Source organism: Rutilus rutilus, assembly GCF_951802725.1.
Source record: "Rutilus rutilus genome assembly, chromosome: 5".
Classification (NCBI taxonomy): domain Eukaryota; kingdom Metazoa; phylum Chordata; class Actinopteri; order Cypriniformes; family Leuciscidae; genus Rutilus; species Rutilus rutilus.
The window spans coordinates 8,317,348-8,337,742 of NC_140213.1; the positions used below are offsets into that span (position 1 = coordinate 8,317,348).

At 38.3% G+C, this 20,395-nt stretch overlaps 1 protein-coding gene across 8 annotated transcripts in view; it reads left to right on the forward strand.

The window, feature by feature from the left end:
- The window catches only part of arhgap42b (Rho GTPase activating protein 42b), a 137,116-nt gene that overhangs the window by 47,409 nt on the left and 69,312 nt on the right, over positions 1-20,395 (forward strand). For all 8 annotated transcript variants that reach the window (XM_084408908.1, XM_084408906.1, XM_084408907.1 and 5 more), the window contains exon 3: positions 8,209-8,270. In XM_084408908.1, coding sequence (XP_084265034.1) covers positions 8,209-8,270 — 62 coding nt within the window. The remainder of the gene's footprint in view (positions 1-8,208; positions 8,271-20,395) is intronic.

The window sequence follows — 20,395 nt, forward strand, 5'->3', positions numbered from 1 at the left end:
AGTGCGCGGATGAGGAGGAGGGAGGGTCTAGCTAGCCTCCGTTTTGTTTGATAATAATTCAAACATCAACAAAAGGGTTACGCCAACCGAGATCGCTTATAGCACCTTTAAAGAGACCGCACCAAAACGAGTTGCTCTCAGACGCACATCAGAAAAGGGGTAGAAAAGGGTCCTGTGGAGCTATAATAATGAGGAATTCAGACCCAAGCATTGCAGTTCCGCTTTATATAGACTACAAATGTATGATTTATATGTAAAAAGGAACGATTTAAAAGCATGATATGTCTCCTTTAAGCTCAAAGACAGTTCACTAAAAAATACATTTATATGTTGTGTTTTGGCTGTTTAGCACGCTACAGGAACAGAAAGCACCATAAAAGTAGGGCTACAACTAACGATTATTTGAATAATCTAAGCATTTAAGATATATTATAATTATAAGATAATATAAAAAAAATATTATTTACAAAATTGTTATTGTATGAATGTATTGAATACATATTGAATGTATCTATGTTGGCTATGTGCAATTATGTGCAAAAAAAAGGGGGTTAAAATTTAAACTGGTCATTTTCTATTGTGCTTTGTCTGTTTGATGCGCATGCGTGTCACATTCACTGAAGTCAGAACATTGCTGTCAATATGAGCTTTTATTCAAAATTGAAATACTCATTCACTATTCACTAGTGGTCGTTGTTCTCTTTAGCTGATGTCTTGGAAGCAGGACTTTTATTTTGACAGCTCTGAGAACGCCAGCGCCTGAGCACACAGGGCTCCCATTCTCCATCTTCATTAGTTTACGGTCTCTGTTTAACAGCTCTGTCTAATACGTTATTAGATAGAACTTTTAAACAAAGAAAGTAAGTTTTATACGAAAAATTATTATAGTGTTTACTACTAGTAATAATATAATTAGTAATAGGCATACACTATAATACTTTCTCATTTACTGTCAGCATTCAGCAAATGTGTATTTATATGATTTAAACTAATCTAGGAATATCTAATAAACATTTCATTTCACAAACCTTACAGACTCAGCTGAGATATTTTATGCAGTCTACAAACCGGATGCACATGCATATTTGTTTTCTATTTGAATCGGTTAATTTAAAAATAGACATTTCAAGCTTTCCATAGATGTACTTTTTGACACGCTCAAGTTCACAGAGACCGAGACGGCAGAAAGCGCATCCTGTTTGTTTTCTTTATTTTGCAAAAGCACAACGTTAAGTTGTTATTGTGAGTTCACACAAATAAAATGTCAGTTTTGAATGATGTATTAGGCTACTCTTGATTTAAGACCAAAAATGATGGAGTATTTAAGTTAAATGCAAGTGATCGCGCTGGCGCCTCCATGTCATGCAGTAAACGTGTTATATGCTCCACATAAAAAACTTGGATAGCAGCACACATTTATCTAGGTTAGAGTGAGCAGCCATGTAAAGTTGCTACTACTCACATAGGCAAATGTTTGGGTTTCTTGCCCGACATACTATAATTACCACAAGGACCCGCCATTAACAATCTGTCCCTCATGACTGCGTGACTTCTCAACCAGTTTTTTTTTTTTTTTTTTTTGACTAATAAAATTTTTGTCTGACATGTTTTGACTGCGCCTCTTCTAAACCACTAACAATTAGTCGACCATTAGGGGGCAGCCCTAATTTCTTTAATCGATTATTATTTTTTTTTATGATTATTTATTTATTGATTAATTGCAAGATTGAACAAGGTCCACATGAGACCACCATTAACTATATACAAGACCAGGGTTTGCTAAGAGAGAAAAAAATAAATAAATAAAAAATATAACAGTGAAAATAGATGAATAAGTTAGGGGGTTAATTAATGTTAGCACAGCTCTAGGATTTCCACTGCTCCTTATCAACACTCCGAAAAATTCAATACATCTGAGCTAACGAGTTATTATATGAGATATTTTTGTAACAAATTCAGTCCAGGCCTTAAGTGTCTTGGGTTTAGCTTTGTTGATTCTCGCTGTAGTGAGCTCTAGTAGTGCAATATATTTAATTTCTATAAGCCATAGTTTGGCTGCTGGGACCGTAGGCTCATGCCAGATCTTAAAAATTATCTTTTTGGCTGCAGTTAGAGCAGTGTGTAGAATCCTGCGCTGGCTAACCGTCAGATCGAGATCCTCATCAATATTCAGCAAACATAGACCGGGGTGCTTGATGATAACCTTATCACATAGTTCTGATACACTTAAAAACACTTCATCCCAGAAGTTACTGATAAGCTGGCACTCATAAAACATATGCATATAGGTACCCACAGAATTGGAATTACAAAGTGAACAGAAGGGGGTAGGTAACCGTTTCATTTTGTGCAAAACATATGGAGTAGCATATGCCTTATGAAGCAATTTAAAGTGTATCAGTTGGTGGGCAAGATTTTTAGACATTGTTGGAATAGTGTCCCATATCAAGTCCCAATTTAGTTTGCGGGGAGCGAATTCCTTTTCCCATATCGTGGTAATAGAGAGCCTACCACAGCCATGCTTGAGTAGACTGTTGTAAATGAAAGACACTGCTCCTCGTGCCTGTGAATAATTCACACAGTCCATCAGAGGGTGAGAGTCCAATTTACAGTTCCACGGCACTCCGTAAGCACGCATAGCACTTCTCAACCTTAAATATAAAAAATAGGAATGTCCAGGAAGATTGTAACACTCTTTCAGATCTTGAAAGGACCTCAAGCCCTGATTATTGAATATATCACCCAGGGTATGTACACCTTGATCCGACCATGACTTAAAAACAAAAGGTCTGTTATCTGATTGTAAATTATTATTATGCCAGATCGGAGATTCAGACGTGAACTTAAATGAACACCCCATGAATTTGCATACCTCATGCCAGATTTTCAGAGAATTACACACAATTGTGTTCCCAACCTTCACATCTTTCTTTAATACACCTGTGAATAAAATATCCTGGAGCCGAAGCGGGAGCACAGCGGACGCTTCCACATCCCTCCAGGCGATCTGGGAATCATCCTTTAACCAAACCCTAAGAGATCGCAGCTGACATGCCCAAAAGTACAAATGGAAGTTTGGAAGTGACAAACCACCTTTATTGGATCTTCTCTGTAGTGTTGAAAGTTTAATTCTTGGTCGCTTCTTGTTCCATATGAATTTGATAATCAAGGAATCTAATTCTTTGAAGAAGGTTCTATGGGGAGATAAAGGGATCATGGAGAACAGAAATAAAAGTCGAGGGAGGATATTCATTTTGATGATAGAAATTCTGCCTTGCAGTGAGGTTAAAATAACATCCCATCTCTGTAAATCTTGCCTGATAGAAGTAAATAAAGAACTATAATTTTCTTTAGAGATAGTCTGCAGTGAAGAAAAAATCTGAATTCCCAGATATTTGAATGTCTTGCTGATTGGGATCGAGCTAATTGGGATCGAGGAGGACGCTAATGCAGCATTAGTCGACGCTGACAAGGGCATTAATACGGATTTTCCCCAATTAATTTTGTAACCACTTATAATGCTAAAATCATTAAATATTTTAAGACATTGAGGAAGAGAAGAAGAAACATTAGACATATAGAGCAGGATGTCGTCTGCAAAAAGAGAGATAAAATGCTTAGAGTCACCTACAGTAATCGGGGAAATAATGTGGTCTTGTCGAATTGCCTGCGCTAAGGGTTCTAATGAGATTGCGAATAGTAAAGGGGATAACGGACAACCCTGTCTAGTTCCCCGGTTCAATGGGATTGCCTCCGAACAGCACAAACCCGTTGAGACCCGCGCAGACGAGTTAACATAAAGGGTCTGAATCATATGTATAAAACGCGGGCCAAAACCAAAACGGGTTAAGACAGACCATAAATATGTCCACTCGACCCGGTCAAAGGCTTTCTCAGCATCTAGCGAGAGGATAGCACGTTGTTCGTTAACCGGGTCGGGTGAGTCAATAATGTTCAAAAGACGTCGCAAGTTATCCGCAGCATACCGTTCCTTAAGGAAACCTGTCTGATCGTGGGCAATTAAAAAACTGGCAACCGTTCCCAAACGGTGGGCTAGAACTTTGGCATATAACTTGACATCCGTACCAATTAGTGAAATCGGCCTGTAACTAGAGCAGCATAGGGGTTCCTTTCCCTTTTTCAGCAGCAGGGAGATAAGAGCAGTATTCTGGTCCCTATGGAAACAACCAGTATCTATAGCGAAATTTATGGAGTCGAGGAGGAGTGGTCCAATCATATCCCATATTGCCAGATACAGCTCCGGAGGTAACCCCTCCAAACCCGGGGTCTTACCTTTATTCATAGCCACTAAAGCCTCCTTCAACTCTTTTAAATCTAATGGAGAATCGAGAAAAGCACATTGCTCCTCAGTTAAGTGAGGGAGATCTAAGTTTATCAGGAATTCACTAACAGCTTGTTCATTCGCTCCCACCTCAGATCTGTAAAGCAGCTCATAGAAGTCCTTAAATATTCTGTTTACATCCCCTGGAGCCGTGTGAAGAACATCTGCATTATCCTTAATGGCTGTTATTGAGGCCAGGGCCTCATTACGTTTCAACCTTAAAGCCATAAGTTTTCCTGGCCGCTCACCATTAAGATAGTAATTTTGTTTGGTACGGTGTATCAAAAATTCTGCCCTTTTTAATAGAATAGCCTTGTGGTCAGTTTTTAAATTGCCCAAGAGTCTGCTTTTATTTTCCGTAAAGGTTTTTTTAAGATCCTTCTCTACATGTTTAATCTGGGCCTCCAGTTGGGTTAATTTTTTCCCTCTGGATTTATTTACATGGGAGGCAAAAGAAATGCAGTTTCCTCTCAAGAAGCATTTAGTTGTCTCCCATAGGATTTGAGGATTAATAGATGAACTTAAGTTTTCTTGAAGAAAGAGAGATAATTTAGAACGTAACTGGGACAAAAAATCTTCATTTTGCAAGAAAGTTGTATTCATACGCCACCTTTTGGAGCTTAAGGGAATTATCGGAGGAGATAGATTACAAATCACAGCGGAGTGATCTGAAATCAGGATAGGTAGGATATCAATGTGATTTACTCCTTGGATAAGAGATTTAGAAATCAAGATGTAATCTAATCTCGAAAAAGATTTGTGGCGCGCCGAGTAAAAAGTATAATCTCTAGAGTTCCCATTTTTCACTCTCCAAATATCACATAAGTTGTTATCAACAATGAGCTCGTTTAATGACTGCGAAGCCGGATCACCATGGACAGCGACAAGAGATCTATCAATTAAGGGGTTACAAACTGCATTAGCATCCATACCTACAACCAGTTTGTAGTCTACAAAGTTAAGAAATAGTTTAGTAAGAGATGGGAAAAAGTCTACATCGTAAATATTAGGGGAATATACTGAGAAGAGAACTATTTTTAAATTGTTCCATGAGCCAGAAGCATAAGTAAACCGCCCGTTTTCGTCCCCTCCTATTTTCTCTATTAGAAACGGGAATTTCCTGTTCTGGAGTATAATAACTCCTCTTGAGGCACTATTATGCGAAGAGAAAGCTATCATTTTAAAATGTCTATTCTGAAAGCGAGTAACATCAGAAGCCTTGAGATGAGATTCTTGTATTAATGCAATGTCAGCTCGTTTACGGTGCAAATAATCTAGGCATTTAGATCTCTTTATGGGAGAATTTAGACCATTTACATTCCACGATATCACATTACAATCCCTCATTCTGTCACAATATAATTACCCATAAGACAACGGTAGGTTAGCCATATAACATAACGCATCATTAATAATTTCACCCCCATGAACCAGTAAAATAACAAAAACAGCAAACCCTGGTAGTTCTAACATAATATTAGTTAACAACAATAACACAAAGAACAATTTACTATCGGCAGCTTGCAGAGGGGAAAACCGCACCCTCTTATCTGCCTGGAAAATAAATCTACTCGAGGCCATGCACTCGGACTATAAGGGTAACAGTTACTCAAACATCAGCATCTCTCACCTGAGTGTCCATCACAGCGCAATCAAAACTATATCCCTACTTAGGATGTTAAAACACAAAAGCAAAAAGGCCGAATTTAATCCTCAGGCAGCGGCATATCTAATAGCGCGGTGGTATCCATCTCCGTGGTGGCAGCGCTCAGAGACGAGATGTACCGCTCCAGGTCCGCAGGGGTCTTGAAAAACAGTTGCTCCTGGCCGTGACGTACTTTAACCGACGCGGGGTAGAGCAGGAATGACTCGATCCCTAGTAGTTGGAGACGTTTCCGACCTTCAGCCATAGCTTTCCTTTTTTGGGACGTTCCCTTGCTGAAGTCAGGAAAGAACCGTAAGATACCCCCTTCGAAACTCAGAGGTGAAGCACTCCTGGCTCCCTGTAGGATCGCCTGCCGATCATTGTAACGAAGAAGCTTGAAAATTAAAGTGCGCGCTCTATTCCTAGAGGAATCCTCATTCGCGTACAGACGGTGCGCGCGTTCGATCTCTATCGTCTTCCCTTTAAGAGCCGGAATCCACTTGGTAATATGGGTCTGCAAAAACTGAATAGCATTCCCGCCTTCAGCTCCTTCCCTTAGGCCCACCAACCTTAGGTTATTTTGTCTGGATTTATCCTCGTAAAGAAGTAATTTCTCCTGGAGCTCCTCCAGACAGGCCTTGCTAGCAATCGAGTCTCTCTTAACATCCCGGACCGTTGCCTGCATCTTGTCACATCTACTGCCGAACGATTTGACATCTTTTTCCAGCGAGTCGAGTCGTGCTGTAATCGTCGATATTTCCTCGCGAACAATCATCGTCATGCTTTGCTTTATGGCGCTCAGTTGATTATCGAGCATTTCGGCAATGGCGTCATGAAGGCGATCGTCATCTTTCTGCTTTTTCTTCGCCGGGGACTGGATTATATCTCTTTTAGATGCCATCTAGAATAGCACTAGATCCAGATATTTACATGAAATGCGGCCAAAAACTTAGTAGGGATTGAAAAAGGGCGAAAAATAGGCACTGAGGTGGAGCGTCGATATTAAGCAGCCATCACCGTCCGCTGCGCATGCGCATCTTAATCGATTATTATTGATTAGTTAGATTAGCACATAAACATAATGCACTCTATTCTAGAATGTTTATTTTTGTGTGAAATATTCCTTTAACTTGCAGACTTGAGGGCATTATAGATGGTTATTACACGGGCTTCGCGTCAAGGTCCTGATCACCCTGTCGGGGTTTATTCTGCGATAACAACCGGTTGGTTGTTTATACCTTACTTGCGTCACTCATATCTTTTTTTCCATCCTAACCAAAATTGCAAACATCCATTGGTTTAACTTTTTCATTTCACTTGAGTGTAATGGTAAATGTTATGTATGTGCAAATTAGGATCAAGGTTAGATGTGTCATTTAACAGATTTTTTTTTTTAATCCCAAGTATCATAATACACTAATTGTAGGCCCAGTATCTCTGCTGGAACCTCTGGGTTAAGTGCTTGCTTTGCTCAAGGACTTAGTGGGGATTGTGGGAATTAAAGTAATTTCCAGGTCACATGTCACTTCTACCTGGGATTGAACTACCTTCAATGTAGCGGCTCCCCTTGGGTCAAGGTTTGCTTGTTAGACGCTGCTGGTAGATGTCGGACATCAAATTCTCGATTGACAGCCATTCATTGATAGCCTTATATTCTGATTGAATTAGTCTTTTTGAAAGCAACATTCAAATAGTTAATATTTCAGTATATTATAGTAGATATTTTACCAGTGCCTGATCTTTTTTTTTTGGAGACACTTAAAGTGTGAAATTGTCATTATGTCATTGTCCTGCAGCTCCAGATTGATTAGTCACATGGCATTCACAGCTGATGTCAGGTGAAATGAAATGTAAAATATTCATTTTCATTTCGCTTTAAGCTTTAGTACCTGAAACATATCAGCAGCGTCTAAAAGCCTATAAGTGCTATGTTAGTTGTGGATACATTAATGAACACTTCTCTTTCATACCTTTTAGGTGACCAGAAGTAGAGGAAGGTCTTTTTTTTAACTGTTCCATATTGTTTTAAATTCACAATAAAATGGCCATTGTTCATTCTGCATTCTTATTAAATGCTAATTCATTTATATAAGTAGCTGTGACAATAAATCAATGCTAACAGCATCTATTGACTCATATGAATCAAGTTATTATTAATATATAAGTCTGAACTTTAACCAGCGAATGCAAATGTATTAATAACTCTGTTTTTCTCCTCCAGCTCAGTCCTTCAAAGAGTTTTCCCAGCTGCTAAACACCATGGAAGAGGAGAGAAGGCGGCTGGTAAGTAATGAGTATGCATACTATAAATACCTTTATGGTTGAAACCTACTCTCCTGCGGGACCCAATGCAATTGAGTGGAGTGCGGGACAATATTTGATGGGAAAGTGCGGGTGCTGGCGGTATGTGTGCAGGTTTTAGGAGAATAAAAGGATTTGCTCAGCCTTCCCCTGCATGCTGCTGCTTCTGATTGCTTTTAGAGGGAAAAGCTGCCCATAACTACAGGTCTAGGAACAGTTTTCTCTGTAATAATAGCATAACAGGCGAAACAGATTTGGCAAGCGATCCAGTGCATATCTTTGTTTGTGCTCTGGAGAATGTCAAATGTTTCTATTCACAATATGTTTTTGCAGTGTTGAGTTGACAAAGCCTGAGTTGACAAAGTTGATACTAACAAAACCTGACTGGGTTTGTTTGGTTTTGTTAAATTGAAAACAATCCTGTAACCCAAAGTTTGTTCATAGGTAGCTTCATGGTACATGCCCTGTGACAACATCCTGTCCGGCGTATATCACATACTATTCCACCAATATGATGTGCATTTCTGGGAATTTAAACCATTATACTGCAGTTTAACACCAAAGGTTCAAGGTCAAGCCCTAGGGCCTTATTGACTTTTTAAATGTTGAAACACTTCCAGCAATATGCAGCCTCATTTATATATAAAGCCTTATAACATAACCAAAAAGATGTGAGAATTATCCAAAAGACTTAATAGCTCACTAAAATGGGACCTTAATGATGTGTGTGGTTATCACACAGTTACCAGCTGCTCTTTTAAACCTTTAAATTTTTAACTACATGGCATGAATAATACATCAGGGATGCACACAGTCTGTAACTACATTGGGTTACAGACAAATACTAAATCAAGCCATCCTGTTTTTTTTTTTATTGGTCATGATGTCAGGTAGCTCCACCTCTCATTTTACACATTATGCTGCCTCTTAGGATACCTTGTTTTGACAATTCTAATGGTGCATTCACATTAGTGACATTTCAGTAGAATTTTGCAGGCAAAAATGTCCATCGTCTACTGTCAGTAGTGTAGGTATGTGTGAAGCACAGTTCACACAGAAGCCACTTTCAAACCAAGCAGATTCTTGTTGGTCAGTGCAGTGAATATATTGAACCCAAATGAACCTGTTGTGAAATCTGCGTCCAGAAATCTTTCGTCCTCATGCAAAATTCACAGTTGCGTGGATTCCTAATGAAATTACCTATTGAAATGTAATGAATTTCACCTGCAAAAATTTGCAGTTGAGATCATATTCTTTCTCTGTTGTGATGTATATGGCTTCTTGAGCAAGAGTGTAGAGTTGGAGCTGATTATGTCCATTGGGAATTGATTGGATTTTTGGATCAGTGTCACGTGAGAGGTTGCTGGAGGGGAGGCAATATTGCCCAGCCCTTGCGTTATTGCAAACAATCCCAAAATTCATCAGGATGAAAAAAAGTCACAAAGATAGCAGAGTCGATTATAAATATACTTTATTCCAGTGCCAGTATAAAGTCTGACATATAGCTCAGTCTAATTTAAATTGGGCTATTTAGAGCTAACTGGAATATTACGTTATCACACTCCATTGAAATCAAGATTAGATATCAGTTAGGATGTTGTCTTGGAAGACTGCTGTGAGTGTCAACATAGGCGGTAGACAACATGGAGGCTAACTGTGTTTATGCATTTGTGTTTGTAAGTGATCCCAACAGGGAGCATTAATGTTTGGTTCCTTTAAAAATGTTTGAAGTTACAGAAGATAAAGGAAGTGTGATAAAATGACTAATGGTTTGTTTTCGCGACCCTTGTTGTTGTTTTTCCAGAAGATCTGCTCCTTAACGTCTTTGTCTCGAGTGAAGCTATAAAGGTTCATTCGTATACTGCAACCCCTGCTCTCTCACTCTGATCTCCATATACGGGGAAAAGCAAAGTCTGTTTCATTTCAGACAGTGAGTAATGGGCTGAATAGAATAAAAAGGACCTTTAAAATATACATTTCCTCTTAAATGCATAACTTATGGATTTATGGCTGGAATAAACTCATTTGTGTGGTCTCACACAGTCAGACACTTTAGTTTTATTGAGAACAAAACACTTTTGAGGCTAGCTGCCTCAGTGGATTTGATTTCATTTTCCTCTCCTTCATCTTAAACATCTAATCTCTTCTTTTTTTTCTTTTTTTTTGCAGTCGTCATGCATAGTTTGCTGCAACGACACTCTTTGCAAGGAAGAAACTCGAAAGATTTAGACCGAGAGGAAGCCCACAGGACAGAAAAAATCTCAAATGAGATATCTTTATTATCTTTCACCTAGACAGCAATGAGGTTGAATGGAGATCAAATGAAGGTTTAAATGTACAGTTACACAAATGCATGTGAAATTATTTTGGACCTGGCAAAAACAAATATGGGCAACTGGATACAGTATGTCATGCTTTAGGGGTCCTCTTTTTAATAAAAATAAATTATCACAAATAATAATATATTAAGTTTTTAAGTTTGTATTTTGTATTGAAGCCAAGAGATTTAGGGCCAGATTTATGAAAAGCTAGCACCAGCGCAAACTCTCTTTTGTCAGGATTTACTAAAGACAGGCAGTGAAAAATTAGCGCTGAAAAGGCGTAGAGACGGTTATTTTTGAGGTTGATCTTATTGCATATGCATTCGTAGGAGTTTCCCTTTCAGATGCAAAATGTATGGGAGGAGAGTATTTAAATGAATCATGAAAGGTGATTTACTAAGGTTTGCGCTAGTCAATTTACTGGTGTTTGTGCCATTATTTACTGCCTAAAAAGATCATGTCTTAAACCAGATGCTAATTTGCAATGCTCTTGGTCATTATGTAAATGATCCAGCTTGATCTGTGTTTTTTAATTTGTGTGTCATCAGTAGATCACGTGCAGAACTGCGCTCTCACGCTTATTTGCCCTGTTTAATAAATCTGGCCCCTAGATCTTCTGTTGGTCAAATGTCTTTTTTACTTGTTTCATTTTGTGCCAGATGGCGTTAAAAATAGACTATTTTCACTAATGTTTTGTTCTTGACTCATTATAGAGTATTATTTTAGCAAAATACTTCCTTTAAATCATTTGTGGGTTAAGTATCCTGGGTATTCTATTTGTGAGTTGCTGCCTTGAGCATTGAAAATCAGTCATTTATGAGGTTGCATTTCAGTTAGGATTCCGATGTTGAAGACAGCGGTACGTAGGCGGTAGACAGACAGGCTAGGTTTTGAAATGAAGCCATTATCTTTGTTTACGTTGTGTGGCTCGCTGCTCCTGTCCATTCTCTGTTTCACAGCGATTGACTTTCCACACCGCTTAATCAGACATCCACTAATCCAGGGCCAGCTTTGGTTAATGAGAAACCACATGGAATGTTGCTGCAAGTCAATGAAACTTTCCAGTTTCCACTTTATTTAGTCATTCACATTCTTTTTTCATGTTGTCTTCAGCTTAGTGTTTCATCACTTCGGCCTGTAAGATTGCCTTTTTTAATAGGATATAATGACTGATGTGCACTTTTTCAGAAGTGTTCTTTGTGTGATTATTTCACAACCTGTAACAAAAAGAGATTTGAAGGGCTCTCATTGCTCCATCTAGCAACACCTTGTGTCATACATTTTTGAATAAAGGAATATAAGAAAGGGAGGAAGTAGATTTTCCAAATATTTTCCGTGGTGGAGTTGCTAGTGTATTCTTGATCTCCCGAGCCCAATCAGTCATGGAACGGAACGCTCCGCTGTCAGACTCAATCCGAGGCAGCCGTATATACATGCAAACGTCAGTTCTCTTCAGTCGAGTGGGATTGAAAGCCAGGCCCTTGTGATGCTGTTATACTGTCAATAATGCTGACCTATTGACATGTGCCAATGAGAGCAGAATTGTGATTATCTGTCCACGTCTTCATTAGTATTTCTGTCTTGTGGAGATCAGAATGCTAAATGACATTTCAGATTTTAAGATTTCTGTCTGCAACTCACAAAATCACAACTGCACCAAAAGTCTAAACCTCTGACATGCACAAAGACAGCTTTCTAAACACATAATCTTTATTATTTACATTGAATTTGGGACCAGAAAATCCCTAGAAACCACCTAACAACACCTTAACAACAACACTTAACAGCCTAGCAACCACTGTAGATTAACCAAGGCTAGATTATTGTAATGCTCTTATGGGTTACTCAGCCTTATGTCATTCCAAACCGTAAGACTTTCGTTCATCTTCAGAATGATGAAATCTGAGAGCTTTCTGTCCCTCCATTGACAGCCTATGCAACTGACACTTTAATGAAAAAAGTTCATGAATGAACAAGAAGTTCATAAAGAGATCGTAAAACTAATCCATTTGAATTGAGCGGTTTAGTCCAATATTTTCTGAAGCAACACGACCGCTTTATTTGTTGAACAGATTAAATTTAGGCTTAAAAATAAAAATATTTCACAATATTACAATAATTCAAAAAAGCTTTGTTTTCGATGTGAATATATTGTAAAAGTAATTTATTCCTGTAATCAAAACTGAATTTTCCACAGTCTTCAGTGTCACATGATCCTTCAGAAATCATTCTAATAATTTGCTGCTCAAGAAACATTTCTGATTATTATCGATGTTGAAAACAGTTGTGCTGCTCACTGTTACTGTTGTTCAGTTGTTACTGTCACTTCAATCAATGCATCCTTTCTGAATAAAAGTATTCATTTCTTTAAAAAAATCTTACTGACCCCAAACATTTGAACAGTAGTGTTTGTATGACAACGGAAATGATGTGTGAATGGATGGTTGAGGGAATTAACAAATAAACTCAAAGCAAACCCAGCAGCCTGCATCAAATTTCTTCTGCGGCTTTGAAAGTGTGTGCTTTCACAGACTAGAAATTGAAACAAAATCCCCTGTCCTCCAACCCCCCGCGTCCCCTAGTCACATCTGGAGTCAATCAACAACCCAAAATAGAAAAGACACTGAGCGATAAGAGGCTGCTTTTGCTCACTGCCTCACTGATACATGTGTCTCATATTAGTGCCACTTCCTGTTTGAGTGGTTTATTAAGTCAAATATATATTTTGGTGCCAGTACTAATTTAAGGAAGTTTTGGAATGGTTTGAATGGTGAAGCTGGGTTATTGCCACTAGACAGGCATGACGGTTTTATTACCGTCATGATGGTTTGTTTGGCTCAAAGCCATAGAAGAAATTGGTATCCGTGTGTGAGTTGTGTGCCAGCCACCCAAGTGTGTTATTGTGAAGCACAGACTTATCAAATTCCACCGTTTTAAAGCGAAGTCTGGTTTAATTCCCCTGGTGTGAGACAGCAGAAAGAGAGATGGAAAGCTTGTGTGTGTGTGTGTGTGTGTGTGTGAAAGAGAGAGAAACTGTTTTGTGCTCTGCATGGTTGGAGATTGTTCAAGGCCGCTGAGTTCTGATGGTATTCAGGGGCCAGGGGCCTGATGCTGTGGTGCTCTTTAAAGGTGATCATATCCTTTAGGGAAATCCTCTTTAAGCTTTTCCAGAACAAATCTGTCCTTAGAGCCGATAATGTTGCGAAAGCAGTGAAATTCAGTCTAGCCAGGTGTGGTTATCTTCAACCTGCACCCTGTTTTGTAATTTCCTCACTTGCTTAACACCGTTCCTCTTAGCTTGTTTTGTGTTTTAGTCAGCTCAAAGCATGCTTTTACATCCCGTCTTACATTAAGGCTATTAAGAAGACAGGTCCTCAGCTGCTCAGCTGTGTTCATTTGTGTAATCTTGAGTTACAGGGAACTCACTAACATTTATGCTTACATTGTGCCCTAAACCACTCACAGCTGCTTATACCCTCATAAGCTTCGATTTGACGTGATTTGCATTCAAAGGTGTTTTTTTTTCATGAGCTTAGGTTTGACATGCAATTACTGTATAGTAGCCTGACGTCGTCATACTCAAATTCTAGTCAGAATATGAGTCTGATACTGCTCCATTGGGCTGTGATTAAAGGGGACATATCATGCTAAATCCACTTTTTTTAGCCCTTAAATGCATTTTGTTGTATATTTGGAGTGTTTAGAAGTACAGAAACGTTGAAATTATTCTCTTCAGGTGCTTCGTTGATATCTTTATATTCTGTTTTGGTCATATTTTTCAGCCTGTTCCGATTTTTCTGTTATCTATGACGTTTTTTGAACTATTACGTCACAGTATTTGCAGCGGAACTGCCAAATAAGGACATTGACTTCCAGCCCAACACTTCGAGCAATCCGCCATTTTTATTTCTCGCTGCAATTTTGTAGTCCAAGCTAAAGGATGCAGAAGTTACGAGAGGGTAAGTTAAAATGTTCGGTTGTTGGATGTAGTAACCCACACGCTTCATTACACCGTCTAATGTAGATGAACTTCCGCGCGTGTGACAGGGCGCATGTTTAACTGAAAGAATGAGCAGAGAGAGAGACCCGGTCGTGCGCGCGCGCATTCTCTCTCTCTTCGGAGCCAGGCGAAAGTGTAAACAAGATTTCACCGTCTCCAAACTAGACGCTGTCTTGCTCTCTCTCCCTCACACATATTAATCAAAATAAATCGACACGGTGGTAAAAGGTCGGAAGACCAAAGTTTCATGTGTAAATACAGTAACACACCATTGCGATACATCCATATGTAGACGTTGTTCTGCAGGTTCGTCATCTTCATTTTCATCTCGCTCCGGCTCCGACTCTGGCTCGAACATGTAAGGCTGGCTGGACAAGTCTTCCGTTGTTGACATTTTGTTAATATCGTGTGAATAAAAAGTTTCTGTGCCGCTAGATAATTGTATCTCTGCTATCAAACTACAAAAATGGCCGAACGGGGTGGAGTTGAACCGAGTGTCACCTCTGCAACCTGGAGAGGGGGCGGGGTATGAAGTGTCTCAATTGTATTTAAAGAGACCGCACCAAAACGAGTTGCTCTCAGACGCACATCAGAAAAGGGGTAGAAAAGGGTCCTGTGGAGCTATAATAATGAGGAATTCAGACCCAAGCATTGCAGTTCCGCTTTATATAGACCACAAATGTATGATTTATATGTAAAAAGGAACGATTTAAAAGCATGATATGTCTCCTTTAAGGGGCATGTTTCAACCGAACCAGGAAAGAAAATGCCTCTGCACTCAGTTGGATAGACCTACAACCAATCAGAGCAACGGAGTATATATATATTTTATATATATATGTGTGTATATTTGCTGCAGTCTATTGAAAAATATTTAATTAATTTGATTTAATTATTTGATTTAATTCGATTTGAATGAATGATTCAGACTCACTCATATAGACTTCAGTTGTTTCAATGCTGGATGAATCAGCTTTTTTGAACAAATGTATTGAATGAATGATTCAATGACATATACTTTTTTTAACAGTCACTTGTCGCCAACTTCTGGTGAAACAATGTAATTGATACTAGGGGTGTGCGATATTGACAAAAAATGATATCTCGATATTTTCTCGATAACGATTATTAGACGATATTTTGCTGAGTGTGTTTATTTTGTTGGTACTTTGGCAGGTTTAGGACTGTCGTGGACAGCCGACTCCGGTTTAGGGTCTAGGTTTAGGACTCTGTGTGGTGGTCAGTTCACAGCAGTGACAGAAATTATTTTTTCCAATATGTTTCAATTGATTTTTACCTTATATGGGCATTTTTACCTTTATAAAGCCATTTTTTAAACCTAATTATATGCATGCATCATCTTTTGTGTCAATTTCATAAATTGAATCAAATTCAATTATACAAATAAGACACAATAGGGCTGTTACCAATCAAATTAAATCAGTATCAATAAAATTCATTTTTGCAATATTGAATATTGATATTTAAAATTATTTAAAACAAGAAAGATACTTTAAATGTGAAATTTAAAAATGCCAGTAGGTGGCAGCAAGTCACTGTTAATGAGCGACTCACTGAGATTCAACCGATTTATTCAAACGGCTGATTCATTCAAGGAAAGAAGCATTTGACTATCTAAATTTATCCTAGTCAACTGATTGGTTCAAAAAGCTGATTCACTCAGTAAGGAAACACTGCCGTGTGTGGCTTTGTTTTGAACTATTTTCGTTGGCGAAATAGAGCAAAAACAGGCAATGTGGTGTCTAAAATGTAAGTCACTTAATATTAACTTATTTTGTATTAAACTTAATAAATATGATAAAATCAATATCACATTTGTTATCATGCTGATATTTGGAGAAAAACTGCACTCTTGTGATATTTATTACTAAGACTAAATCACGCAGTAAAAGCGTGCACTCTAAATGTGCACCCACACTAGTCTAATCTACAAGACTACATTATGTAGAGTATGCATGCACTAGCTATGCATGCAGATAGGCTATACTCGATAATGTCAAATCGCACATAGTTAAAACAACAATTACGATATTATCGCAGACGATATCGCACACCCCTAATTGATACTATCTTTATTTGAAGCGACTTTCAAAAGGTGATTTTATTCCATTTTGATCGCTACCGTAGACATCAGTGTTTATTTTCAAACTTTGAACTTCTGTGATAATTTGAATAATTGTAAGACAGAAAAAAATTATACTGTGTGTGGCTGAAAAAAAAACGGTTTGCAAAGCTGTTTTATGTCTTGTATGCATGACAACTGCTCTCTCTCTGGCTCAGAGGCAACACAGATTTGAATGTTTCGCTGTGATTTTTCATATATATATATATATAAATTTGTTTGTTAAATATGATAAACAGGTTTTGTTAAAATATTTGTCACTACATGAAATGCAGAGATTTATGCACTCTAACTTGTTTGTGGTTGAAAAAAAAAAATTCTCCCTTGTTTAACAGTTGGAATTATATTTATATTATATTTATTTTATTTTGCATTGCAGTAATGAGAATTTGGCAAGGAAATGTCCTTAATTGTCATGAAAATGATCTTGAAAAAAATGTGATCAAGCAGTACTAACTCTGTGTTTATGCAAAAACTGTAACCTGGTTTAGGCTAGACGTGGTGAATTGTCCAATCTCCTGGAGCTTTTGTTTATTCTCGCTGTGATTGCGTTCCGCAATGTGGGCACACTGTGTGCTGAGGCCAGTCTTATGGAATGTCACATCGAGCGTGACTACAGTGAGGGTAGACGAGCAGAAAAGAAGCGATTGTTTCCAAGGTTTACTGAGTTTGTTAATGGGACTCAAGAGGGCATTTAAAGTGAGACACACATACACTAAACTATAATGTAGCTCCAGGACTCGAGACAAAATCACTGCCCTATACAGCTAGAACCAGACAACAGGGAAGTTTATTTGAGGTTACTGTAACTAAGACAAATGTTTCTTTGAATAAAAGACACTGCATACCTCTCACAGCTGGAGCAAAAAACAAACAGAGGGAACATAGATTTATGGATAAAATCTATGCTACCAGTCAAAAGTTTGGAATAATTTATATTTTTTATATTGTTTTTATTAAAAGGAAGTCTGTTATGCTCACCAAGGCTTGTATGTTGAATAATACAGTAAAACAGTAACATTGTAAAATATTATAGCTGTTTTCTATTAGAATATTTTTTTTTATGTAATTTATTCTTCTGATAGCAAAAGCTGAATTTTCAGCAGCCATTACTCCAGTCCTTTTAAAAGTCTTTCTAATAAGCTGATTTGGTGCTCAATTATTATTGGCAATTACACTCACCAGCCACCTTGCTAGGACCGGGTTGGACCAACTGCCTTAATTCTTTGTGGCATAGATTCAACAAGGTGCTGGAAACATTCCTCAGAGATTTTGGTCCATATTGACATGATAGCATCACACAGTTACTGCAGATTTGTCGGCTGCACATCCATGATGTGAATTTTCCGTTCCACCAATCCCAAAGGTGCTCTATGGGATTGAGATCTGGTGAATGTGGAGGCCATTTGAGTATAGTGAACTCATTGTCATGTTCAAGAAACATTTTTGAGATGATTTGAGCTTTTTGACATGACCCTTTGTCATGCTGGAAGTGGCTATCAGAAAATGGTACTCTGTGGTTATATAGGGATGAAAATGTTCAGCAACAATACTCAGGTAGGCTGTTGTGTTTAAACGATGCTGAATTGGTACTAAGGGGCCCAAGAAGATATCCCCCACACCATCACACCACCAGAAGCTTGAACCACTGATACAAGGCAGGATGGATCCATGCTTTCATGTTGTTTACACCAAATTCTGACCCTACCATCTGAATATTGCAGTAGAAATCGAGACTCAACGGACCAGGCAGCGTTTTTCCAGTCTACTATTGTCAAATTTGATGAGCGTTTGCGAACTATAGCCTCAGTTCTTAGCTGACAGGAACTAAAAGTTCTGTGGATTTACCATTTATAACCATTTTTGTGCCATTTTCTTCTAGAACAAGTAAAATATCCACCAGGAATTGAATGAAATACCTATACATTTTTAAACCAGAGGGAAGCTACCTGCCACAGTTCTCTATTTTAACATCCCATCTATAAAATCTGATTTGGTCAAAGCAAAACACTCTTCACCTCATCTCGCTGCCAATGAGAAGTTTGAGTGCAACTTGCATTACCTTGAATGAGGCAGCCTTGCAGTCATGAGCAGAAAAAAAACCCTCTTATCTGCTCATCTACTCTGTCCGCAGACTGTCGCCTCAAGCCTTAGTGCGTGAAGGATGTGAGGGTTTGTCCAGGAAGCAGGTATTAGGCTGCATCAGCACCTGAGGTGATAGAGCGACTCAGTAAGATTTGTGTCTCGCTGTGAGCGCACTTAGCATAATCGCAACTTAATTGATATGTTAGAAAATGCTGTCATGGAAAATCTATACAAGTTCATCATAGAAATTAGATGTCCCCTGCTGGTGAAATGCCTAATGGATAAAGCTATAGAGCCCAAATGGATTTCCCCCTTTTTTTAGGTTTAGGTAGAATGTGTGCTTCAAGATCTGTTGAACGCCATCCAAATGAATTCAGCAGACTTTCAGCTCAAAGCAAATTTTTGCAGTCAACCTCACTGACACCAATTAGAGTCGTATATAGATCACAGCAGACTGCTCTCAAATGCCAGGAATGAACCAGGTGCTTTTGTTCCTTGCGGGCATTTACTTTGATATCTTATGAAAAGTTTTTATGAGTAACTTGAAGAGTTGATGAGTTTATCATATGATTAAAAAAAAATTATATCTATCAGCTTAATTTACGCGGCAGGCGTAAATTCTACATAAATGACCTATTTTAAATACACATTCATCTTTCCAGAGGTGAAGTATCCCTTTAAGGTGGTCTTCTTGACGACAACACTATTGTCCAATGTATTTCAAAGAATGTCTTTGTGATGTCTTTAGTGTTCTGTTGACCTTATTCACAGCAGCGCCATCTTTGATTTTTAACAGGAATGAAAGCGAGGCTGTGAGGCCATTGACACATCTCTTCAGTGGGTTGTACTGTTGTTTAATTTGTTTTTGGATTGTTCTGCTGACGAAAAACTGCAAAAATATATTTCAGAGGAATTTCAGTGGACAAAAAACCCAGACAAAATGAGCTGTGGAAAAGTATAAGTGATCTGTAGCTTTATACCATGCAAATATATGTGCTAACATGTATATAGTTATATAGATGAAACACTTGTATTACTCTTTTGTCCTTCGGATGAGACGTTAAACTGAGGTCCTGACTCTCTGTGGTCATTAAAAATCCCATGATGTCCTTTGAAAAAAGAGTAGGGGTATAACCCTGGCATCCTGGCCAAATTTGCACAGTGGCCTCTGTCCATCATCATGGCCTCCTAATCATCCCCATACACTGATTGGCTTCATCATCGTCTCCTCTCCACCAATAAGCTGGTGTGTGGTGGGCGTTCTGGCGCAGTATGGCTGCCGTCACATCATCCAGGTGGATGCTGCACATTGCTGGTGGTTGAGGAGATTCCCCCCTTCCATGTAAAGTGCTTTGAGTGCTGAGAAAAGTGCTATATAAATGTAATGAATTATTATTATTATTATTATTATTAATTTGTAAGTAGTTTTGAATAAAAGTAGTTGCTAGTAGTTATAGCATGAAAAAAAAAACATAAGGTATGTTGAAAGAAACGGTAAAACTTACTGAAATGAATCATCTCTCATGTAATCACTCTATCACAGAAGCAATTCAATGTC